This window comes from Orbicella franksi, chromosome 7 (assembly GCF_964199315.1).
Source record: "Orbicella franksi chromosome 7, jaOrbFran1.1, whole genome shotgun sequence".
Lineage (NCBI taxonomy): Eukaryota > Metazoa > Cnidaria > Anthozoa > Scleractinia > Merulinidae > Orbicella > Orbicella franksi.
In genome coordinates this window covers 24,714,025-24,740,354 of record NC_138151.1, presented here as the reverse complement: position 1 = coordinate 24,740,354, position 26,330 = coordinate 24,714,025, and the positions used below count along the sequence as shown (strand labels likewise).

Sequence of the window (26,330 nt, the reverse complement as noted above, 5' to 3'; positions counted from 1 at the left end):
GCAAAGCGTTGCAAATTATTGTTAAACGAGCTCTTTCGAATCACAAAAATGTAATCACAAAAATGGAGAAAAGCATTCCCCAAAACGCAAACTATAAGAGAACGCCACATGCTAGTATTAAAGTTACGCTATCAGCTGAGTGCTTACCAAGGATTTGGAAACGATGTAACTTTAAATACATGTTTGGCCAATTTATGTCCAGCCCAGCAATCTTGAGAAAATGACAGAACGAATCATCTTATGTCTTTCTTTATTTCTTTTTACATGCACTAAGCAAGCATCTTTCCTGGATCTTCTTGTTCATTTTGTGTTCATCGCAGCCATTTTGTTATGGACGACAAACCTAAGTTCTGTCCAAATAAGGAAATGGATGGATGAGTCGACTTACGTAGACTGGGATTGAAAGGTTTCAGCATTAAGAGAAACAAAACAAAACATTGATGTTTTGGTTGACCTTTATTACAGTGTTGTTCCCCAACTTTGCAGAAGAATTGGCAAGGATAATGTTCAATCTTGATTGAGCATTCACCTGTGAAAATAACATCACTAAAAGTATCACAAAATGCTTGCTTTGGCTTTTTGTCAGTACTTTGCACCGCTCTCGTTTGTTCGCCAGCGAAGCAAAATGTGTTAGCTCAAGCGGCAAAAGTGCCCCAAAGGCAAAATTAGCAAAATGACAAAATTATAAAAATTGCGGGGGCCTGAAAGGCAACAAAAATGTGTGATGCTGGAGGCACGATTGGCAAAATGGAAAATTCCCGTGAAAGGCAAAACAAGGAAAAAAGTGCGCGAAACATGCAAACAAAGGCGCGATAAAATGACAAAGTTTTGAAATGAAAAACGTGGTCTCTTGCCAGTTTTTTAATCATATTTTCTAGACAAATACAACCACAAATGAAAGAGCGCCTCCATTTTAAAGCAAAAGTTAGGTGCACTTTGGAGACACCTTCTTGAATTGAATTGTTTACACTAAGAAGTTAAAAATTATAATAATGCACTTTACATTTGGGTCAAAAATGGGGGAAAAACGGTACTTTTTGCCTGACCTGTTTTTGGAATTTTGTTATTGTTCTTCTAATAAATCTCTTTCAGACAGAAAATTTTGCTTTTTGGGGTGCACGTAGATGGAAGTTTAATTCTGCAAAGTTTTACGATCACTGGCCTTAAGAATGATGAGAAATGATAAGAAATCTAGCGAGAGATCGTTTTGTTATGCAATTGTACACCAACAGATTTATTAGAAGAACAATAACAAAGTGGCTAGTGGAAGTCAAAAACATACTAGCGAAAACTAAATTTCTACCAGTCTGTGGGTAGTTGGCTAACGTTAGTGTCAAGCCCTGCTACATGTGGTTGTGATGACTGATCAATTAATGTTAAGTTTTAAACCTTTTCCCTTTTGTTTTAGACATACCAGAGAATGTCATGGTGATGGTAAATGATTCAAACATCTGTAAGGGTGATATCATCAGTATCAACTGCTCAGCTGATGGTAAACCTCTTGTTCATACTTATCAACTGTTTGAGAATGATATACAAGTGCCTGATAGTGACACTGCAGGAGTATGGAACAGAACAATGGCAGTTCTAGGAAACTTCGCCTACAGATGTGTGGCCAACAACACTGTAGGCACAAGTGACAACAATGTTACGGTTACTGTCAGTGGTAATTGGTATTTCATTTTTTACTTAACAGTTTATACAGTTAAAAAATGGATAGACTATTTTCAAGTTGACTCTTTTTACATGTAGCTTCAGGGAAAAATTATTGTCTACAGGATTGAACAAATGAAGCGTACACTATAGGCAAATGCAAGTGACAGAGTACATGCACATGTATAGCCCATCAACGATTAAGACCCTATTCTAGCCCTTTCATACACTTGAAGACTGCTGAGATTTAATTCTTATTGAGCTGGTAGCGAGGGGAGCTTGGAGCTGACCCTTAGATACGTCCCTGATCTCCAAAGATAACATCTTTGTGGCCCTTACTTAAATTTGTTTCTCTGACCATATACATGTACATGTACAGGTGATACACATAATTTATGTAACACAAAATCTTTCTATCCAAACACTGATTGTGATTTACAGTAGTAATGATAGTGATACAAAAAATGTATCTTCATTTAAAAGTAATTTCTTCACAGGCAGGCTCTTTTCACTATTTTAGTACATTTATCTCTTGGCTGGGCTCATCTTGCAATGCCTGTTGAAACTTTAACAGCTAATGAGCATAGTTGACAGATTTAAACTGTTTGCCTACATATAAGTTGTAAAGATTAGTTTCTGAGGTACATGTAGTTTGTTCCTTGAAGCTTTTAGGCGAACCTCTCACCTCTCACCTCACACATTCCTCCATTCCCTCCCTCTTTGTTCAAGTCAACCTACTTGTAGCTTCCAGAACTTTTCCAACCCACACCTGTAATCACCTACATCTCAAGATATAACCTGGAAAGCTCTTCCTGGGAAAGTAATTGCCAACTCAGTGCATGAGACAGGCTGCAGCTGCCAGTAGCCTGGACAGTCTAAAAAATAATAACCTCAGCTGTTGTTTAATTACAGTTATTTGTTACAATTTTAATTTGTCTTATACAGTCCCAGCAGTTGTTTATTCACTGGAGAACATCACTGTTACAGAAGGTGAAAACAGGACTTTAACATGTAATGTTTCTGGGAGTCCTACACCATCTGTAACATGGACAGAGGTGAGGACTGGAGTCCGTACAATGGGAATCACACGTGAGCTCACACATATCAACAGGAATGAGTCTGGGGAATACAAGTGTGAAGCAAGCACCTCTTGTGCAAATGATACCAAAAGCACATTTGTCATTGTGCAGTGTAAGTGACAGTATTTTTTAGCTTTATTCTGACTGTTTCTTTTAAGATTAGACATGTATACATGTTTCTCAGCTAGGTAGGCTAATAAGTATTCACATGCAAATCTATTTTTGTTTTTCAGTAGCATTAGTTTTTCCAGTACAATCAATCAAATCACCTGCTGTTTGGCTGACAAGGCAGTGTGCCAATTTGGCTTAAGTCAAACATTTTGTTTTTCCAGTTTGGGTTGCATAAGATTGTTTTAATAAATGTAATTATTTCACAGGGCTTGAAATTAACTTTTTCGTTTGGGAGCCAGCTGGCGACTAACAGAAAAATTTTGGTTGCCAGATTGTAAATTTTGGTCGCCAACTTATTTTATATATAACTTACTCAAGAACACAATTTTATACGTTACTTTGCATGCAAGAAAAGTCACAATTGAAGAGCGAAAACAATTAGAAACAACACGAGTAACACTTAGTTGTAAAGCTACCGTTGTTCTCAGGTGACATGTCTCTGGTCCAAAGGTGATGGTCATCTCCATAGTCATTTTAAATGAAGTGAAGCATAAAACTTTTAAAGTCCGTGGTTTTCATTGTGAGACAAACACTGGTCCTTGCATATTTTCCCTTTGCTACTTCTTTGAAATGCTATTCGAAATGCCGTTAAGCTAGTTCCTAGGATATTCTTCGGCAGTCTGTTGAAATCCACTTTCCCTACATCAACAACTGATGAAGGATTCAAAGTTTGGACTAACCTTTTGGCTGAATCTTCATTCCCCGAACGTAAAAACTCGCGTAATTCCTTCAACTGATTGGTATCTGCCGCTATTTTTGCGGCCAATGAAAAGCACATGGTGTTGAAGTGTGCCTGCAATCCCAGTCTCGGAAGAAGCTGCTGAAACCATATGGTGCGCTGTGAACGCAGTATCGAGTTGTTGAAATACATTCAATTTTTTCAATTATCTTGTAATATTCAGACATTATTTTACTGGGGACGGAAAAGTGAGTTGTATACTAGCTACCATGCCTGATTGATTTCCTAATACAGAGATTTAAAAACAAAAGTTGTGTCGTGGTTTTCTTTAGTTATTGGATGAAATGCGAGTCGCCAGCTGGCAACCAGTTCTGAAAATGTAATCACCAGTGCTCAATTTTTGGTTGCATTGGTGACCAGTGAGTCGCAATTTCGAGCCCTGTTTCAATCAATGTTCTGGACACTATATGACTTTTAACAACTTGTATTTGAAGAGGCACATCAAAAGAGACTGTGGTTGTGTAAGTACCAACATGCAGAGAAAGTTGTGTCCAATAACATGGGGTTAATGGGTTTGGTTGTAATGGCTACTGGATTCTGTCATTTGCTTGCCTGTCAGGCAAGTGATGTTTGTTGAGAGAATTTTGAGGAAATTCCAATTCCAGAAGTACTGTAGAGTTGATGGTACTGTACATTGTACATATACACTGTAAGTTAAATTTTAAATTAATTAATCATGCTAGTGAGAATGACTTTTGGACTGTGACATGGTAGTCAACGCTTCACTGAAGTGCAAACACAAGCATTGGTTTTCTTTACCCTCAGAAGTAGAAACGTGTGCATTTATGAACCTAAAAAATGATGTTATCTCAGCACAAACTGCATCTAAAAGACAAAACATTCATTTATATCATTCTTGAAGTTCTTGACTCAGCTATGGTTGCAAGCATACTACATGAGTGTACGAAATAATTGTCATGCGAAAATGAAGTACCTGTATGAGTTCATGAACCTGCAGTAGACAGAGAACCAATGCTTATCTGTCATGTGATGACTTATGTGTCACTAAATCACTCACCTCTAAGTGTTGAAAACACATATATTTGTGGTAAGAAGTCTACAGTACTTGTCCATGCAGGGCAACTAGTTGTATTGTTGAACTTATTTCAAAATCGCACTGCTGTCATTTCATAACAATAATTGTAATCAGCTACTTGCACTGGCCATCCTTCAGCAAACTGATGTACAGGTAGATATGACAGATAACAAATCTAAGGCTTCTTGATAAGAATTATAATGATTAACTCTGGCAATGCTTAATGTTCTTTGTTTGTTACATTTTTAGACAAGCCAGAGAATTTCCAGTTCGAAGCAAGTGAGACAGAAGTCTGTCAGGATAAAGTGATCACCTTTACCTGCTCTGCAGATGGTAACCCTGCAGTACATACTTATCAACTGTTTGAGAATGATACACTGGTGACTGATGGTAGTAACAGTCACGGAATGTGGAACAGAACAATGTCAACTGGTGGAGTGTTTATCTACAAGTGTGTGGCTAATAACACTGCAGGAACAGGACAAAGTGAAAGTGTTACTGTTACTGTTAATGGTGAGCAAGATAATTGCTTCATGTAGTAAAAATCAGATTTAGCTGACAAGGTTCTTTGTCTGTACAAGCATCTGTGGCTCACCAAATTGGCAAAAGAAGCTATTCTTACAGCATTTCAATAAAATTCAAACTTGGCATTAAATTATAGTTATCATTAACTAAGTACATGTATATACCAAACCAGTGGATAGTGCTTCTCACACATTCTGGTTGGCTACTCAAACTCGGAATAGTGTTTTGCTATTCTAAGCTTGCGGAAGTTGGAAACAAAATATTTGGTTTCTTCATGTGGTTTCCTACCATAACGGAGGAAGAAATTTTAGCAGTGTCTAAAGCAGCTATTACTTCTAACACAAAGAAAACAACATAATTGAGCTTGGCGGCATCTGAGCGGTGAGGCTTATTATTTGTTTCAGTGAAAAAATCAGAAAAGTGTGGCATCCTTGAAGTTGTCCTTTGTTTTGGGTTTTAAAATCTGACAATTCACTGGCCAGTACATGTATGCCAGTGTATTAAAACATTAGTTTCATGCCCTGATCAGTGATTCTCTGGCACTAAAATTCAGTTCAATTGGAATAATAGGGTGTAACTCAAATTAAATTACACATTGCACATCACGTATTTACACAGACTGTACATTTACAGTGTACATGTACTAATCACAAATAATTCACAGGTATAAGTAGCTAATGATTTGGAACTGAAGGACTTGCACATTAACAGTGAATGGGGTGTGCATTAGAAGTAGCGTGAACATCCTCAACAAGCTTGTCATTAGCTGAGGGTTGCTTGAAAGCAAATTTGTTTTTAAAGAACTTGTACTACAGTGTGTATCATGCCATCTGACAGGGTGCAGAAAAAAATATCAAATTATGCAGACATTTCAGGGGAAAAAATGCGACAATTATGCGGAAATTTTAACAGTTAACAAAATTGATAATAAAGCCTATTCAATGTGCCGAACAACGGTAAAACGAAAAGCACTTCAAAGTCTTACCCACAGTTTTAGCTCGTTAATAGAATAAACTTGTTAAACCTCATGCCACCAACTTTGACATACAGTGTGCTTGATCTGTTTCTAGTAGTTGTTGACAGGTATTTTTTCATTTCACACAGGTTTTCTGTAGAATTTTGTGTGAAGAATTCGTTGTTGCATTGTCGGAACATCGATAACTTAGTAACCAGGCATGACATTGGACGATGAAAAACTAGTTTCCAGGCTCTAGGTTGGAACACCTGGAGGTTAAAAATTTGTCACGAACAAAATGGCATGTTTTCATTGCTGTTTTTTTTTTTACCAGGAAAACTACTTCAAAATAATCAATCTCTTGGTAATTTTTACTTGTGGGGATGGTAAGCAGCTGCTTTATCGCTTATATGAAACACTTTTTTTCTGTTTTATGCAGAAAAAAGCTATGATTACGCAGAGGATGCGGATGTTAGCGAATTATGCGGATGTTAGAAAATTATGCGGATATGCACCACTGCACCCTTTCAGATGCCCTGTAACTATGTTTAACAGCAGTTTGTTGTATTTATTTGCAGTACCTTCGGCCATACAGCCAATACAAAATGTAAATATAACCGAAGGAGGAAATTTGACTCTGTTGTGTAATGTATCTGGGATTCCTCCACCAATGGTGTCTTGGATCAAGGTTGGGGGTGATATGATTACTAATGAACATGAGCTGGTGTTCACAAACATTAACAGAACTCAAGCTGGAGAGTACAAGTGTGAAGCCAGTAATCTGTGTGGCAATGCATCAGAGACAGCAACAATTGAAGTGCAGTGTAAGTGTAATATTGTTGCAGACTATCATGTTACTTGGTATGTAATTGTATATTTATATATTGTTTAACTGGAATGGTCATGTCCTGGTGCAAATTACTTTATTAATGGTAGGAAATTGCTCTGTTCTGGTGATTTTGATTACTTTTGAGAGTTTGGTTTTCTGTCCAACCCTCCAAGTTAACTTTTTTCCTTTGGGGCCATTTGGCCACTGAATACAGTACTGGTCAAATGTAAGTTGGCAGTCTTGACTTGAAACTCGATCCTCGATCCTCGATGCTTTCGAGAATCGAGAATCGAGTTTCGAGGCTCGAGTTTTGAGTTCCGAGTTTTGAGTATCGAGTTTTGAGTTTCGAGACGCTCGAAGACTTTTTTGAGAAAGCGATTTATATCTCGAACTCGTAACAATAGAAATAAACAATACTGCACGTCGTGCGGCTTCCTTTATTCCTGCAAGAGTACATGTGTTTCATATTAACGTCCAAATCGTTAGTCTGGAGTTGAAGTCTTGAATCGCAATTATATAGCATTCGTCGCATAGAAAAAACAACACGCATACGAATCAACCAAATTTAGAGAACGCAGCCTGCCAGCGTGAAATGATATTTCTAGCTCTTCCCAGTTCCAGCGAGCTCAAATTTCAACTTGCTTGCCGCATGCAAATTTCTAAGTGTTACTGCGATTGTACTGCGAATGATTTTCTCGCCAAATATCGTATTTAAAAAAATACTTATCAAGATACCGTGCATGTGTAACTTGAACATCGCCTGCGTCTAGTGGACGGCTTTTCGGCTCTTGTTTGCATTGACAGCCCGCGGTGATTGTTTGAATTTGCATAATGTTCCTTTTTGGTGATTTTTGCCGATTATGTTTGTGTGCGACTCGATGAAACTGCGAAACTTGCATGGCAGCATTAAATTACTCATGTCATGTGAACTTCTGTTACATTAAGACATGTTTAACATAACAACTTGGTTTAAACTACAAACAAAACTTCCTGTGCCTTCGTAAAAAACCTAGACGGATCCCAGATGAAAAGACTGTGTTGACTCTTTTTGTTGACTTACAATTACAGGCTGGCCAATCAGAATCATTGCTTCCCACCACTAGTAAAATTCTAGGTTGAATGAAGCAGAAAGGTTTTCCACTGATTTATTCTTTTTTTTTTTATTTAACAGCTTTAACAGTTGATATATCTTAATTTTTGTGACATTATTATAGGTAATCAAACAATTGATCTTACATGTAACTTCAGCGGAGGATTACATCTTTCAATTTTGACGTGCATTTTCTTGTCTGCAGGAAACAACCCGCTTCGAGAATTTCTAACTTCTCTCAAGCCGTAAAAACAAACCCAGTGTCGAATTGAAAACTGACCGGAAAAGTTCCTGTGAAATCATCAGCGAATGGGTAAAAGATAGCTCTGAATTGAAAGAAATGTGTTCATACCAAGCATCAAAACAAGCAACCGATTGGAATGTGGCGATATCGAGTCGTGTACGCACCTCGAGAGTTAACGTTTCTGATTTCTATCGAGCCCTTCATACAGTTGATTTAAACAAAACTCAGTGTTGTCTTCAGAACTGTTACTCTGTTGTTACTCTGACTTAAACGATAATTAACTCCAGATCGAAAGAAGTTCAACCGAGGGACAAAACAATCGATTTAACTAAGCCAACCGATTTACAAATGTAGAGTCGCCTACTGCCTCTGGAGTCGCGACTCGAAAATTTCTCTGTCTCCAAAAGTAAACCAGCAAGATTGACACGTACAAGAAAAATTAATCGAGCAATAAATTCTTTGTCACTTCGACTTGAAACTCGAACGACTCGACTCGAAACTCGAAGGACTCGACTCAAGACTCGATACTCGAAGTTTTCAAGTTTTGAGGATCGAGGATCAAGTCGAGTTGTTCGAGTTTCGAGTGACTGTCAACTTACATTTGACCGGTACTGTATTTATTTTTGGTTACCAGTAAAAAAATTTGGTTGCTAAAGTATAGTAAGTAATAATTAATTAATAATTAATTGTTCAATATTAATTAACTAATTAATATATTAAATAATGAATAATTAATAATTATCATGCCATAACTGAACTAGTTAAATAAAAAGTGATTCAAATAATATATTTTTATTATTGATGATCATATAAAATCACAATCAATTTCTCTTGAAGATTTGACAGGTCTTCCTGAACTCTGCTATGCATGTTAGGTAAAGTGACTCATGTTCATTGAACAGAAAAGCTGTACTAGAAGAAAAGCCGCTAAGAACAGACAATAACAGCGACAATATCTTCCATCAATTGACCGACCCTTCACGCAAACTTACCAAGCTACTTGTGACATATACACACCAAAAAGCATGAGTATGTGTGATTTACCACTGTTTTTCCAGTGCAAGAAATAAACAACAACAAAAAAACACCGAAATATTCTGAATTTTAATTCACATTAATTTCACAGAGTAAAACACAAGTGTAGATGGCACAGATTATACCAAGTAGCGACCAGATGGTGGAAAGTGTTATCCACTGTATCTAAACAGGGCTCGGAAAAGAACCCCTTCACTTGTCCTAGACAAGTACATCTTTCTCTTGGGCACGTAACTTTAACTTTCTTTGCTCACTTGCCCCACGGGCAAGAGCTCAGGCAAGCCATCTGCTGACTAAATATTTTGATAACAATTTGTAACAAACAGTAAATTTTTAATTACATGGGTAATCAAGTGTTGAGTTGAGATGAAGTTTGACGGAAATTAGAAGTTATAGTGTTATTTTGTTGATTGCATGATGCATGTTCGCAGTTCAGAAGTGGTTACCTAGCACATGATCAAAAATCTGCCCCGATCAAATTTCTTTCCGCAGTTAAAAATAGCCATGTTTGGCAGGAAAATGCTGTAAGGTTGCTATGCAATTTATTGTGAGCATTTTCCAGTTTCACGGTACAAACCCAAACTTGACAATGACTGTATCAAAGATGCAGAAACTGTACATGTGTGTTGTCTCACACTCAAAGGTAATTTTACTAAAGTTCAGTCAAGTGGAACGAAGTTCGTCACATACGACATACTGCAAATTTGTTCTTTCCTATAATGGCCGGGTTCTAGTAACTAAATGTATCATTTATTTTAGGAATTGACAAATACTTGTGAAAACATAGTTCGTGGCAAGTCTGACACGGCGTTTCGTCTCAGCCAAGAGACTCTTCAGAGACCTTTCAGAATTTAACAGCAAACTCATTGAGCATCGCGCTCAAAGTCCCGTTTGTAAATTCAAGATGTTAGCAGTCTGGCCTTCTATCGCAGAAGGATTCTTAACCGCACATATGTTCACATTTATACAATAGGAATTGACAAATACTTGTGAAAACATAGTTCGTGGCAAGTCTGATGCGGCGTTTCATCTCGGCCAAGAGACTCTTCAGAGACCTTTCAGAATTTAACAGCAAACTCGTTGAGCATCACGCTCAAAGTCCTGTTTGTAGATTCAAGATGTTAGCAGTCTGGCCTTCTATCGCAGAAGGATTACCAACCGCACGTACGTTCGTATCAATTTCAGTGGGTTGAAATGGCAGAAGAACTTATTTTTACAGGTGAATTCATCACGCTCAAAGCATTTTTTTTTCATTCTGGATGATATTCAAGCTTTTGATTTTAGTCATCGAGCTGGTGACTTCTGTTTCAAATAAGTTGCCAACTCCAAAATTCTAGTTGCCATGGTGACTAAAATGTTCACAACTTCGAGGGTTGTCATTTGGTAGGAAACATCGCGATGTAGAAGATGCAAGTTGGCTATCATGACATAATAACCACCTAATATGACATCTTATATTGCTTATTCAAGGGAAACACTTTTGGATGTACATGTACATGTGTACTGCTAAATGACCTCTGATTTTCATCTTCATTGCTTAGGCAACAATTCTTGCAGTTATGGTAGGGTAGATCCTCAACCTCGTTCCCAGGGTCTCTCATCTTGCTGCCCTTTGGAGCGAGCGAAGAGAGACCCTGGTTGGGTCTGGTCACAGGTGTCCCAGAATCTGGGAGATGACAATTATATTATTGAAGGGATGGGCGGCCTAGTAGGAATTTTGTCTATACTTAGCCTACAGGAGTGTGGTATGTGTTGTCACCCAAGTAAACCAAGAATGCTATGATGTTCTGTGGCAGTGTCGATCCGGCGGTAATATTCTGCGAACGCCGAGGAAAACTTATCCATCATCTGATAGGGGAAATTCAAGTCACTGAAGGTGGTATGGTTCATTGAAGGACGTTACATATTGTAAAAATCTCCTCAAGAATGCGCATGGAGAATTGCACACCATGGCCGCGGCTGTTTATGAAAGATCTTTGACTCATTTTTACCTCAAAATGAAGTGTAGGTCTTGTTAACGGCGATTAAATAATTTTAGAGAATTCACGGCCTTTTAATTGATCACTGAAAGCCAAAGTCACTTTGAAAGTAGTGAAAGGGTGAAAAGTTTTATTGAAGTGGCACCCCGAACTTTGCAGAGCGCAAAGGATAATACAATGAACTCGTGGTGGTATGCATTTCGTCGTTGTTGCCGATAAACTGTATTTATCTTCCATGGAAAGGAGGCTAGAAAAAGAAAAATATTATTTTCATTGTGTCATTAATAAAGAAGTGTACGTGACTCCAATGGTTCATGACAATTGTGCACATTCTCATTTAATTTTTGATCTCTCAACCTTTCTTTGCTTCACGCGTGTTTCTGAGGGGCACTTTTTATGTTGTGTTATTGGAAGAAATGGAAATTAGAAGTAAAGCGGAGTCGTTTGATTGTGCTACAGCATATTTTTAGAGGTCGTAGGTCTGCGTGGTTTCCGCTGTTAACTGCACGTCGCTTGTCAGAGTTTGACACCTTGGTAATTTGCCATGCAGTGCTTATACTTTGATTAGGTTCGCTTCTATTGCAAGTTATGTTTTAGGCTCTAAGTATTGGCCTTCCAGGGACAAAGATCAAAATATTCTGTGAATATATTTGCTTACTTGCATCCTACATTGTGACACTGCAAGTGACGCCAGGCCCCGCTATTTGATTAGAACTGTTTTCAAGCACAGTGTGTTGCACGAATATCATGTTTATCTTCGTCCAGCTTTTCTTCAGAGACTGCCGTAGCTTTACTTTGAGAAAGCTATACGTTTTCCTAGAGACATTCTTATGTTTTTTTTTTGTTTTTTTTTTTTGCATCAATTTGATCTACTGCATTCAAAGAGGAAACAACAATTACTATGGGATGAAATTGCGCTGCTCGACGTCTGCAGTTGAAATATGACTGACTTCCCATAAATCCAGTGGGTAAGACAGCAACACTGAAAATCGCAACCACTAAATTGCCTCGAGACAGACTTGCTTAACCTATAGGTAAATGTTGGAATAGATATTATTCGAAATTTCAGCCTGAAAGCTAAGTATTGATAAACGCAGCGGGTAATGGCAGTTGCAGCGCGATACTTTGAATTCGACAAAAGCTCAACGCGACAAATTGCTGATTACAGAGGACCCTCCCTGATGTTCTCAATTGTCAAAGTGGCACGTGACCAGACCCAACCAGGGTCTCTCCTAGCTCACTCCAGGGGGCGGTAAGATGAGAGACCCTGGGAACGAGGTTGGTAGATCCTGTCAGTAGCCTACTACATGTATATGTAAATTAAATTGTGTTTATTCCTCAGATGCACCAGACATTGTGCTATTGGAAACATCTGCAGCTGATAACAAAGCATGTCGTGGTGATGTTATCAGCATTAATTGCTCAGCTGATGCTGTTCCATCTGTGACATCATATCAGCTGTTCGAGAATGACGTTGCTATCTTAGACACATCAGGAATGTGGACCAAGAACTTTACAGCTGAAGGAACTTTCATCTACAAATGTGTGGCTAACAACTCTTTGGGAACAGGAGAAAGTGCAAGTGTTACTGTTACTGTCAATGGTAATTTTGTTTCTTTTTCATTGGTGGCTTGTTAATTATATGACTAATCATTAAAAAAAAATTCTTTTTGGTATACATGTAGACATATACCTACATGGATAACTCAGTAACAGAATTTATAGATGGACATACACTGCCATGTACTATTACAATCATTTGAAAAAATTAATACAGTACAGTACACCTGTTGAACAACTACATGTACATAATTTATTATTGTAGGTCAAAATGAAATTCTTTTGTCTCCTAACCCTAATTATTCATGGATCATGAATAATTAGGGTTAGAACACAAAGGAAATTGGGAATCAGTCTAGGTTAAAATCATTTTAACCTTAATTTCATTTTGACCTACAACATACATGTACAGTATCATCTGCAAATGGAGATTGGATTTTCACAGAATATTTTTAGGATTTGTTCACCTACAGCTTATTCAATATTTCAAGCAAAAAATAATTATTAATATATAAATTTTCTTTATTTAATTCAGAGGAGGTTATACTCCAATCAATGTTTTTTTTTTAAGTCATGAAGAATGCCAACCAGACATTTCCTTAGAAAGGACTTGACTTATTAATTCTTGTATTGTTGTATTGTTTTAGTGGCCTCATCCATACAACCAATAGAGAACCGGACAGTAATGGAGGGTTACGATTTGACTGTGTTATGTAATGTATCTGGGATTCCTCTGCCAAGGGTGACTTGGATCAAGGTTGGCGGCGGTGATGTGAGTACTAATGGAAGTGAGTTGGTGTTCACAAACATTAGTAGAACTCAAGCTGGAGAGTACAAGTGTGAAGCCAGTAATCTGTGTGGCAATGCATCAGAGACGGCAACAATTGAAGTGCGGTGTAAGTTATAATGTCTTTAAACAATAGATATTTTTGGCTAGCTGGTTTGTTACTTTACAAAAATTACAATATTGTCAATTGAAATATTTTTCTTTAGGTTGTTTTCGTGTTACATGTATATCTTTTTTTAAAAAAGCAGTATGGGTGGATTTACTTTTGACAGTGGTATGGTCCTGCATACATGTATGCAAATTATAAAAGAATTTGTTCATGTTAAGTGTGCAGATATAGTGTTTTGGATGCATGAGAAAGCATGAGAGAAATGTAAGAGCTGCTCAAGGCACAGCCAAGAGCAACTCTAGCTTCTTGAGTGCTCACCAAACTTCCCAAGTGCATCCATAACTCGATATAAGCACAGCTAAAAGTATGAACCAATTCTTTAACAACATAGCGACAACAACTTGGGCACTAAAACATGTTTTATTTTTGATTGACTACAAAGTTCCACAATGCATGGTGAAGGAAAACAAAGAATCCCATTGCCTGCTTAAAAACACACCACAATCAGCTGAGCAACAATTGAACGAAAATGCATCATCTCGTTTCTAAAGTTGTCAATGAAAAATTCGCTTCTTTAAATTGATTATACTGAAAATGTTGACAAACAAAATCCAAAATACTCAATGAAAATGTTTATATAACCTTTATTTACCCTGAGCAATGTTTTTAGCAAAAGTGCTAGTGGGGCTGAGCAAACAACTGAAACAAATAATTCAAATTAAACATAGCATCATACAGTGTTTCCGCCAGAGCGTGCCATTGCGGGAATCCCGCATTGTAATCAGAGATAGCCCCCCAGAAAAACGAAGTAAGGGCCAATTTGGCCCTTTCCTTTTACAAGACTACAGGCTTAACCCAGCGTAGTATTTTAAAAGCCATCCCAGGGCTCGAAATTGCAACCGATACGGTCACCAATGTAACTAACACTTCATCCTTGGCGGCCAAAATTCAGCAAAAATTCTGGTTTAGTCACCATAATGGCGACTACATTCCTCTGTGTTGACGATCAATCCGGTTATTACATGTATGTCACACATTATGTCCTTCTAGAAAATCAAATTGAAAGATCTTTGCTTCTAAAACATTCAACATAAGAAAACAAGTCAATCCATCCTTTTCTGCTGTATTGATTATCTCACATCAGAAAACTTCGAAGTTTGAAACCCCCTATAATGCATTGCATACCCTTGATCACTGACTATGTTATGTATGCCAAAGGACTGTTCTCTTGTAATGCACAGATCATACTACTGTAGTATCTGATTCAAAAGAAATTTATTGAGTACAAACACTTCAAAAAACACTGACTATTAAATTTTATCCTAGATCCTAATAAATAGCTTTATTTTCCTTGATACCCTGAGGCATTTTTCCTTCTGTAGCTTTCAATTTATTGGCCCCTTTCCTAAAAAACTGGCCCCTAAAAAGAACTTCAGGGGCCACTTTGGCCCTCAAGAAAAATTTTCTCGCTGAAACACTGATTGTAGACAAACAAAGTCAAAATACCCAAGTTTTAGTAAACATCTTAGCTTGGCAAAAGTCAAAGGCTTCAAGTAGGATTTGTATTGTTCAGAATGATATTCTCATAGCCAAAACTTAAACAAAAGGAACTTGCATTAAACTCAACGGAAAGTTTGCAGCTAAAATGAAACTGCCCTCATCATGTTATATGTACGCGGCCATGTGTACATAGAGATTTCTACCGTGATGGCTCAATAGGAGTTAGGTAGGACCAGTGTGCGCACTTTGTTACAAAAACATTTCCCTTATGCAATGTGAATTTATATCACAATCTTACACATAGTGCAATGCTTCATGAATTTTGTTTCCATTACTTATAGTATGTACAGTACTGAATTGAAGTTTCAAGTGTCATACAGAATTTAACAGAGGCTGGTGTAATAATTTTGGTCAAGTCTCATATACTGTACATGTAAATCATTAATGCTACTTTACTCTTAAAGTACATTGTAAAGTTTATATGGCACAGTAGGCTAAAACTAATAATCAGCGACTGGATTTGTGGACTATGTGACTTAAAAAAAGCGTATTGTAATAATTATGTTAACTAATGCATTATTATTTTGCTGCACACATTCCAAACTAAATGATTCAAATGAATCTTTTCTCAGTCAAACCAGACAATGTGCAATTGAAAACATCTGCAGCTGGTAACAAAGCATGTCGTGGTGATGTTATCAGCATTAATTGCTCAGCTGATGCTGTTCCATCTGTGACATCATATCAGCTGTTCGAGAATGGCACTGCTATCTTCGACACAACAGGAATGTGGACCAAGAACTTTACAAGTGAAGGAACTTTCGTCTACAAATGTGTGGCTAATAACTCGTTGGGAACAGGAGAAAGTGCAAATGTTACTGTTACTGTCAATGGTAATTTTGTTTCTTTTTCATTGGTGGCTTGTTAATTATGTGTCTAATCATTAAAAAATATTTTTGTAGACACATACAATATAGGTACATGGATATCTCAGCAACAGAATTTATAAATTGACATACACTGCCATGTACTATTACAATCATTTGAAAAAATTGATACAGTACAGCTGTTGAACAACTATATGTACATCATTATTTTTGGTCAAAATGAAATCACTTTGTCTCTTAATGCTAATTATTCATGGATCATGAATAATTAGGGTTAGAAGACAAAGGAAATTGAGACTCAATCTAGGCTAATATCATTTTAACATGAATTTCATTTTGACCTACAACATACATGTACAGTGTCATTTGGAAATGGAGGTTTGATTCTGACAGAGGATTCTAAGATTTGTTCACATACAGTTTATATCAATATTTCAGGCATGAAAGTAGGAAGTGTTTGTTTTGTACATAATTCCATACAGTGTGAGTGCCATTTATTTTTACTGTCAGTGGAGATGAACCATTCTCTGAAATGTATCAACTAGAGGAAACAATGATTAAGTTTCTTGTACTTTTTATAACTTGTTTGTTCACAGTTCCATCCTTCATACAGCCAATACAAAATGTGAATATAACTGAAGGTGAAAATGTGACTGTGTCTTGTAATGCCTCTGGGACTCCTCCACTAATGGTGTCTTGGATCAAGGTTGATGGTGCTGAGCGTTTCAATGGAAGTGAGTTAGTGTTCACCCATATAAACAGAAGTCAAGCTGGAGAATACAGGTGTGAAGCCAGTAATGAGTGTGGGAATGCATCAGAGACAGCAACAATTGAAGTGCAGCGTAAGTATCAGTGTTTAGTACGTAATTAACTCCAAATGAAGCATAGGCAGCATGCAGGGAAAGTCATGTCTAATAGGCTGGGTCTAGTGGATTTTGCAGTTTGGGATAGTGAATTCTGTGCTTTCCTGTCTGATTGGCAGGTGAAATTTTTTTAGGGAAATCTCTGAAGACATTACAGAAATTACAGAGCTATAGTGTACTATAAAATATGGAAAAAAAAAAAAAAAAATTGGGGGCACCGGCGAGAAAGAAAGAAATTTACGAGAACTGAGATTAATGCATGTAACAGAAATGGTTACTGTTGCAATTTTACTTTACTAGTGGTACAGGTATTACAGTGTCATTTGTCTTGTAGTTAAATGTTTGTCTTTTGATGTTGTATGCTTCAGGAGGTGGGATTGGTGTATTTAGAATTATGTTTACTTAATGAAATGATTGCTTGTACAGAGATATTGTAATAATTATGAAGGGTATGATGGCCGAAACGTGGAGAACTAAGATACAGTTATTAGTCTAAATTGGAGTTGGGGCTGACATGAACAATTACATTTGAAGTATCTACAATACCATTCAATTCTCCACTATTGCTCATGATAAGTGATCCTCCAGTCCAAAACTTACATGTAGGAGATAATTGTTGGCGACAACCCTAACAAATATTAAACTTTTTTTTCCTACTTTTTAGACCCACCAGAGAATGTTCAATTGAAGACATCTGCTGTTGACAACAAAGCATGTGAAGGTGAAACTATCAGCATTAACTGCTCAGCTGATGCTGTTCCATCTGTGACATCATATCAGCTGTTGGAGAATGGCTCTGTGGTATCAGACACATCAGGAATGTGGAGCAGGACATTATCAAGTGGAGGAGTGTTCATCTACAAATGTGTGGCCAATAACTCTTTAGGGTCAAGAGAAAGTGAAAGTGTCACTGTAACTGTTAATGGTAAGTAAACATTGCTATCTTGTTGTGTACCAAGTACTTTACAGTGTAGCTACATGTACAGTGTATCACATTAATGCGATGAGGTGTAAACTTTTACCTTTTGTATTTATTTACTTGTACAGTACCTTCAGCCATACAGTCAATACAAAATGAGACCATAACAGAGGGAAGTAATGTGAATCTGTCATGTTATGCATCTGGAACTCCTCCACCAACGGTGTCATGGATTAAAGTTGACAGTCATGTGCGTTTTGACAGAAGTGATCTGGTGTTCACAAATATTAACAGAAGTGAAGCTGGAGAATACAGGTGTGAAGCCAGTAATGAGTGTGGCAATGCATCAGAGATGGCAATAATTCAAGTGCAGTGTGAGTATGAATTGACTGTTACTTGATGCATTGAATGCAATCAGTCATCAGAAGGCTGCTTTTCATTAGCACAGCTGGATGTCTTAGTAAATTTCTTGGCCATTCTCTGATAAAAACAGGATTGTGAAGTGATCAAATTCTGCATTCATTACTTTGGAAAATGGAAACCACCATGGTATCTGGACATATTAATTTGAGGCAAAGCATGTTTTCATAACCTGTTAGTTTCACTGAATAGGGCCAGAGAATGGAAATAAGAGAAAAAAAGGAAAAGAAAAAAGTGCAAAGTGAATATTAAATAATCATAGTTATAAATTAATAAATATTGAAAATATTGAAAAAAAAACCCAGCAACAACAACAACAAGAAGCCTTTGTGCCCATTAAAATAGTTTCTAGGTAAGAGTTGCATCATGGGTCTTCTTGATTAGAAGTGTCGATTGTTTGATTGATTGATTGATTGATTGATTGATTGATTGATTGATTGATTGATTGATTGATTACTAGCAGTTATGTAAAATTATACTCACGTCACCGGTGTATTAAGCCATATTAATTATTTTGCATTATTGTGGATACCTGTAGGAGTTTTACGTGATAATTACATGTACATGTATATGGTACTTGTTTGCAGTCCCACCAGAGAATGTGCAGTTCAAGACATCTGCCGCTAACAATAAAGCATGTAAAGGTGAAACTATCAGCATTAACTGCTCAGCTGATGCTGTTCCATCTGTCACATCATATCAGCTGTTGGAGAATGGCTCTGTGGTATCAGCAGACACATCAGGAATGTGGAACAGGAATTTATCAAGTGGAGGAGTGTTCATCTACAAATGTGTGGCCAACAACTCTTTAGGATCAATAGAAAGTGAAAGTGTTACTGTAACTGTTAACGGTAAACAATTATTTCTTTTAACTACTGTTTTGTTAATATGAGTCTAAACAATGCTTAAATAAATTATTTATTTCCTACCACCTATGCAAAGTAAGGTACAGTACTTTACATGTATGAAGATACACCTCCGACCTACGGTAGGAATGCTCAGATTTTACCATTTGGCAATGAATAACATTTTTAATACTCATGAGGGGGGTATCCCTGAAGCCTTCATGGTTTTTCACAAAAGTCGATACACTTTTCTCCCTTTTACAGAACCATTCATAACTTGGTGAGATTCAATAATCTTATATGTAATTACCCAGTGTTTTCATGAGGGATTTTTACAAAGGTTTTGAACTTTACTGAAGTGAATGTTGGAATATTTGTTAGCAAGCCAACCAAGATTTTACAACAGTTGACCACCTTATTAAGTGTGGCTTAGCTTATTAACCAACAGGAAGTATGGAAAGCAGGTGGTGTCGATACACCTTGGCTGCACATTTCCAGGTCTTAAGTGAGAAAGTGAGTAAATTATTCGATGATTCCTTCAATTGAAGGAATCGAATTGTAGCCTTTGCACAGGGTTGAATAAACTGTGACATGACCTTTGGAAGTGATTATGAAGGAGCCATGACCTGCACTACTGCGCTTGTCAGTCTGACGCAAACTACGAAGTTCAGAATCGTCCTAACAAGTGCAATTTTTGCCACCGTCAGTTTTAATAAATGGGTCAAGTTCAATATAATTATTAAAATTCTAAGATGGCATCAAGGCTTACAGGACTGAAACAAAAGAACTGTTCATTTGTGCCTCAACATCCATGTCTTTTTTTTAGTCCCCTAAGCCTGACAGCCATGTTAAATTTTAATATATCAAATTTGGCCTTTCACTACAATATTGAACAAACCTTGAAATTAAACAATTAAAACAGAGCTAAGTTATTTATTGTTATTTAGTTCTACTGGGCAGTGTTGTTCAAAAGCCGGTTAATGTTAACCCAAGAGGATTATCACTTCTTACGTTTTGTGTCGTTTGAGATTACTCGAACTCTAAACTGAAGGGCAAACAATATTAACAGAAAACTTCCCTGAAAAGTTACAAAAATGAAATCAAAATTCTTGCTAATCCTGTTTTAGCTTAATCAAGCTTTGAACAATTTAGCCCTGTATGTAAACAGTTTTTTTAGTAGATGAAATTAAGACAAAAGTTGAGTTAGCAAATGCAGTAAGCGGTAACCAATAATTACTAGATGTTGTAAAGCTCTCTCATGATAACACGGCATTGGTAATGCTTTACAGTTGCCAAGCTCTTTCTACTTCTAGCATACATGTAGGTTACTAGAGCAAGTTGTATCTCTGAATGTTAGAAAGATATCTCATTTGTTAATGTAAATATGTTTATTTACAGTGCCTTCTTCGATACCTCCAATACAAAATAAGACAGTAACAGAAGGCGACGACGGGACTCTGTCATGTAATGCATCTGGGATGCCTTCACCAATGGTGTCTTGGATCAATGTTGGCAGTCATATGCGTATTAACCGAAATGAACTGGTGTTAGCAAACATTAACAGAAGTGATGCTGGAGAATACAGGTGTGAAGCCAGTAATGAGTGTGGCAATGCATCAGAGACAGCAAGGATTTTTGTACAGTGTAAGTTAACTAGTACATGTCATGTAATTTACCTGTACTGACGATCAATGTCTTTCTTTGTAATGTGTGCTATGAGCTGGTCAGCAACAGAAATTCTGCATTAATTAAAATAATACCACACTAACATGCACAAAACTGTTTAGTTATTCAGGAATACAGGTTTTAACCAAAATGTGAGCTTAAGTAATTATAAATAATAATAACAACTTTGTTTGCGGGATAGATTTGTAAGGAATGTGCTACACAGGTGTTACACATTCCTAATCCTTTAAATGTTTGTTTACGACAGTATCATTGTACAGTGTACAAACAGGTTGATAAGAAAATGACTGGGCCAAGGTAGCTGACCATGGACTAGTGATGTAGACATTGAATTTAAATTTTGTTTTATACTCAGTTTTCTTGTTTACAGAGGAACATAAGTTCATTTTCTTTGTAATTGTACTACACAGTGGCTATCCTCAGGCTTGTAGTCTTTGTAATTTCCTAACTTTTCCTTTCATTATTTCTAAGTCTTAGTGTACGCAGTTTCATGATTTTGTCATATTTAGTTATGAAAATTTAGTAGGCTTTTTTCAGCAAACACCCTTTATTGAGAGAAAGACAAAAGCAATTACAATTTGGCTCTTAGTCACATAATGTAATTATGTTCATTTTGTGCGGCGCATGTACATACTGTAATAATAACATTTTAAAGGTCCCAAAGTCAAGTGATAGCTACCACCAGGTGTACTTTACAACTATTCCTTTTGGTTGATAGGTTACTAGAAAGAAATCATGTCTGCCATATGGTTATGCCATAGCCTTTGCTATTTTATTGTCGTTTTCATGATTGTGAACATTCTTTTCTCTTCTCAAAGATATGCCAAACATTACATTCATTTCTGGTAACCAGACACTGAATAAAGATGACAGTGTGAGTCTGAACTGCACAGCAGATGGTTATCCAACACCAAACATTACCTGGACAAAAGTTTCTGACAACAGTCCTGTGTCCTTCCCTTTGACAATCACTGGTAAACAGAACGAGGGGCTGTACAGATGTACTGCAGACAATGGTATTGGAGGTCCCGTGACTGAAGATGTCGCTATCACTGTGCATTGTGAGTGTGGGAATGTTGATATCATTGATTCATAGTTCTAACATCTACTGATCAGGAGGACATTTTGTCATCGTTTACTTAACATATTTTATAGTAGTAATATAATCTTAGTTAGGTTAGTTTAATATTTATTCCAAAATGTGTACATTTTTACTTCGGTATTTTGTTTTGTTCACGGACGTGTAAAGTAGCTGGAGCGTCCTGGAGACTCTGCTTATGAAATATATGGCACGTACCATCACCATAGCTAAGTGTGCGACCAAGTAAAATAAACTATGTTATGTCTATATCCATGTCTATATTTACTTGAACTAAGTAACTAGGTCACGTGACTTTGCCATGCTTGTGTGGATGTTTAACGACCGAAGAATGCAACTATCACGATTCCCTGCAGGTGCATCTCATTGAGAGACAAAGCGTTTATGATGCAGTCTAGAAATGGTCCATTTTAGATTTCTGTGATCTTGTGTTTACAGTCCCGTCATCAATTGAACCCTTGAAGAACAAGACTGATGTACGAAAAGGTGGAAATTTCACTCTGTACTGTAACGTATCTGGGACACCGACTCCACATGTTTCTTGGACTCATGTCAACACAGGCAAGAAATGGTTCGGTAAAACATGGGTTATACGTGACGTCAAGGTAGACGACCTTGGAGAGTACAAATGTGAAGCAAGCAACCGCTATGGAAATGACACTAAATCGACTTTTGTATTTTTTCCAGGTAAGTGTTTATGCAGTTTTGGTAGATCCTTAATTTTGGAAGATTGTAAAGAAGAACTGTAAAGTGCGGTTGTGGAGTAATTGTTAGTGTGCATGTACATTATTATTAATACCCAATTTCAATCCATTTCCAATTACTGGTGCAATTCTCATATGAATCGGATTAAGGTCAGCCTGTTTAAAAGCTGATTGAAAATGCTTGGTGTAGCCCAGAAACAAACTGTATCGAGACACCTTAACAATTAGTCTACGAGCCCGAGTTTGGGCGAAGAGTCAACGAGACGCTATAAACGCTAAACTTCTATTTAGTTGAATTTTGAGATGAATCTAAACATGCAAAACAGGGAACCGTTTTTGAAATGTGTATTTTCTTAATTTCAATGTGTTGGAATGTTATAAATATGTATGTTTCTTTAATGGTTTTAAATTGGTCTTATTTTAATAGGTGGATTGTGTGAGGAAAGATGTTCTGTTAAGAAATCCTGTCGTAAGTTTGGACAGTACGTCTGTCTTTGCGAAAAGAGAAAGACAGGAACAAATTGCGACATTGAGGGTACGTTATTTTTATTCTGTAGTTTCTATGGAGTTATTACTGGACACTCTAGTCGTCACTTCTTCAAACTTCAGTAAATGATTGATGCACAAGTACACAGTGCTCGTTTATACATGTGTGTCTGGCAAAGTTAAAACAGCAGATTGAAAATATACTTATCCTGGTTTAATTTACAGATGTCAAGTTCATGGGACAGTTAAATGTGTTGTCCCACGTTGTGTTATGCCTTGTATTACCTTGATTAGCCATTTCAGTTTCTTACCGTGATTTTGAAGAGAGCTAAATGTACATGTTATTGATGGAAGGAAATCTAAAAAGATGCATGTACATGTATATAATTGTGCATAACACCAAAAAAGTAAAAGTTTTAATAAGAGCCTATGACAGTCTCATTGGTGGTTACTATAGTCATATCAACTTTATTATTACACACTGCATAGTTGTGTCTAGGGCTGCGCTATGTGCTTTTGTTTAATCTTTATTTACAGCACATTTTTTTAAAGTTAATCAAAGTAATTTTAAAGACACGTAGAAACCTAAGAGGGTCGCCCACAGTGTGGCAAATGTATTTCAAAACATTTTCTAGCATTGGAACGATTGCAAAGATTTTGAGACTCGAAGTCAACAGCCTGTTCCAACGAAGATGAGAACCTGTTGTTGTTGTTGTTGTTTTTTAAGAGAATCACAGTTGTAGTCAACATTATATTCTATGTGTATGCGAACATCTTTATCACGGGTAGTGTTCAGGTACATGTACATACACATAGAGCATCTACCAGCATTTTCTGAATTAAGTTTCTTGAGGACTCACTTTGGTAAGGATGTTTATAATACTTACGTTTCATATTTACGCTGCTTTGGTTGTGTTCCTGTTAACAGACACGGTAAAGAATACTTTTGAGGTTGGAATTGAATTCAAAGAAGAGTTTAAACCGGAGTATGAAAACTTGGAGAATCCAACAACGCAACTTTTTGTCAATAACATAAAGAATGCTGTAAGTGCTATTTTTTGACTCTGACTCAACATATTGTATTTGTGATTTGTAACGTATGTATACGAATGATATTTGGGAATTTTCCCTAAACTGCTCCCCACTCAGCTGAGTGGAGTCGGATCAATTCAGAATACTTGTGAAAAAAACAAAAAAAGAAATGCAATGTGGTGTCTCTTAGGAGGCAGCGTGGCTGAGTGGTCAGCGTGTCAGACTCACAATCCAGCGGTCCCAGGTTCGAGTCCCGCTCTGGCCACTACCTGAAGTTGTTTCTCAGTAGCCCCGAGTTCAAATCCTTGCCTCCTGTCAGATGGGATTCATAACAATCTTATGTTCAATTTGAATTATTTGTTTCAGTTGCTTGCTCGGTCCCACTAGCACTTGTGTTAGTGGGGCCGAGCACTAGACAAAGTGCTTTTCTCAGTGTGTTACATGCGGTGTTGATACTGTTAAATTATTTTAGGTAAAAGAGGAGTTCAACGGCTCTGGTGTCCAAGATGTAAAGGTGACAAAACTGAGGTAATTACATGTATTATTTGTTGTTACTGTCACCACTATGCTTGTATTTAGTTGTTCGTCGAGAGCCAACCATCTTACATTGGGCATTGCTACTTACTTAGGCTAAGGGTTACTTTTATATACATCTAGACCGATTTTGCGAAAAAAAGCAGTAAGCATTTTGATCCTCGAGTCTATACTTCTGGCTATGACATAAACTGCAATACCATTCGGCAAGCCATTTCCACTTATTATTTTAAGTTACCCTATGTAGGCTCCTTGAATAGAGAAACACAGAAAAGGCTACGCAAACTCGTTCAGCGCTATTGTACCAACATCGAAATTAAGTTAGCTGTTTCTTCTTTTAAAGTTGGTAGTATCTTTAGTGTTAAGGATCCTGTTCCTCTCGATCTCAGTTCGCGTGTTGTCTACAAGTTTTCGTGTGCAGGATGTAATACCTGTTACATCGGCGAGACTAGCCGACATCTCTCGACGCACATTCGTGAGCATCTGAGCAGGGACAGGAACTCACTCGTATATCAACATTTGGAGCAATCCAAGGCATGTCGGTGTTTAGCTAATGAGAACTGCTTTTTCATCGTGGATTGTGCACCCAACAAACTACAACTTATGTTGAAGGAAGCAATGCACATCAAATGGGAGAATCCCACTCTAAATAAGCAGCTGAAACATGCTGACTTAACTCTCTCGTTCTGATATTATTCTTTATGTATATACATTTATTTAGTACCGGTTTATTTTATATATATAATTATATATATATATATATTTTTTCATAACATTTTGTGTTATAACCATTGTAATTATTTCTATTTTTTACAATTTTCTTCCTTGTATTAAGTGTAGTGCTCGCGCAAGTGTTATTCCATTACTCGCGCTTCTTAAAATTGTACGTTAATTTTTTCGAAAATTTGAATTGTATCACGTTTTACTTATACGCCACTTCTTATATTAATTCAACTTGTAAACTTGTAAACGAATTCACAACTTAAGGTGATCGTTTAACGAACGAAACATGTCTTGTTTTAAACTGAAAGTTGTTGTCCATTTCTTAAAAGTAGTTACTTGCCTGCTATTATCCAGACCATTTGCAACACCATTATTTTTCAGTTGACTTCCCATTACTTAACTAGTTAGTCCATGTGGGTTAAACAACAGTGTGCTGTAGCTTTTATGTACCTTGCATGTCAAACCATGTATTCTCTTTGTTTGTGTTGATTTAGTTTTGTTTATTTTTATAGAGAAGGAAGCGTCATTGCGGACATGGAGATTACATTTGAAGAAAGTGTGGGTGCAAGTGAGGTAGACGCGTTGTTAACAGAGGCAGCTAAAGATGGAAAGATGGGCGACCTTGAAGTCAATCAAGTGAAAACTGATGGATTTATTAAAAGTCAGTTGTTACTTTAAAACTATATATGAACCTCATTTAACTATATATGAACCTCGAATTAGAAATGGTGTTGAACCTGTAGCTACATGTAAGTTCAAGTCATCCATTGTTTTATTTATTTATTTATTTATTTATTTATTTATTTATTTGATTTTATTTTTAAATCTATTAGTTTCCTAT

At 36.9% G+C, this 26,330-nt stretch overlaps 1 protein-coding gene across 4 annotated transcripts in view; it reads left to right on the top strand.

The window, feature by feature from the left end:
* The window catches only part of LOC145492252 (hemicentin-1-like), a 45,392-nt gene that overhangs the window by 7,802 nt on the left and 11,260 nt on the right, over nucleotides 1-26,330 (top strand). For 2 of the 4 annotated variants that reach the window (XM_081471621.1, XM_081471622.1), the window contains 18 exons: nucleotides 1,409-1,666; nucleotides 2,599-2,844; nucleotides 4,928-5,191; nucleotides 6,737-6,982; nucleotides 12,678-12,938; nucleotides 13,543-13,791; nucleotides 15,924-16,184; nucleotides 16,775-17,020; nucleotides 17,706-17,966; nucleotides 18,089-18,334; nucleotides 18,968-19,231; nucleotides 20,624-20,869; nucleotides 21,730-21,972; nucleotides 22,449-22,697; nucleotides 23,142-23,249; nucleotides 24,129-24,244; nucleotides 24,705-24,760; nucleotides 26,002-26,150. In XM_081471621.1, the coding sequence (XP_081327747.1) occupies nucleotides 1,426-1,666; nucleotides 2,599-2,844; nucleotides 4,928-5,191; nucleotides 6,737-6,982; nucleotides 12,678-12,938; nucleotides 13,543-13,791; nucleotides 15,924-16,184; nucleotides 16,775-17,020; nucleotides 17,706-17,966; nucleotides 18,089-18,334; nucleotides 18,968-19,231; nucleotides 20,624-20,869; nucleotides 21,730-21,972; nucleotides 22,449-22,697; nucleotides 23,142-23,249; nucleotides 24,129-24,244; nucleotides 24,705-24,760; nucleotides 26,002-26,150 (3,952 nt within the window). In that variant the 5' untranslated portion in view covers nucleotides 1,409-1,425. The remainder of the gene's footprint in view (nucleotides 1-1,408; nucleotides 1,667-2,598; nucleotides 2,845-4,927; nucleotides 5,192-6,736; nucleotides 6,983-12,677; nucleotides 12,939-13,542; nucleotides 13,792-15,923; nucleotides 16,185-16,774; nucleotides 17,021-17,705; nucleotides 17,967-18,088; nucleotides 18,335-18,967; nucleotides 19,232-20,623; nucleotides 20,870-21,729; nucleotides 21,973-22,448; nucleotides 22,698-23,141; nucleotides 23,250-24,128; nucleotides 24,245-24,704; nucleotides 24,761-26,001; nucleotides 26,151-26,330) is intronic. The other 2 variants (XM_081471624.1, XM_081471623.1) reach the window with 2 other exon arrangements.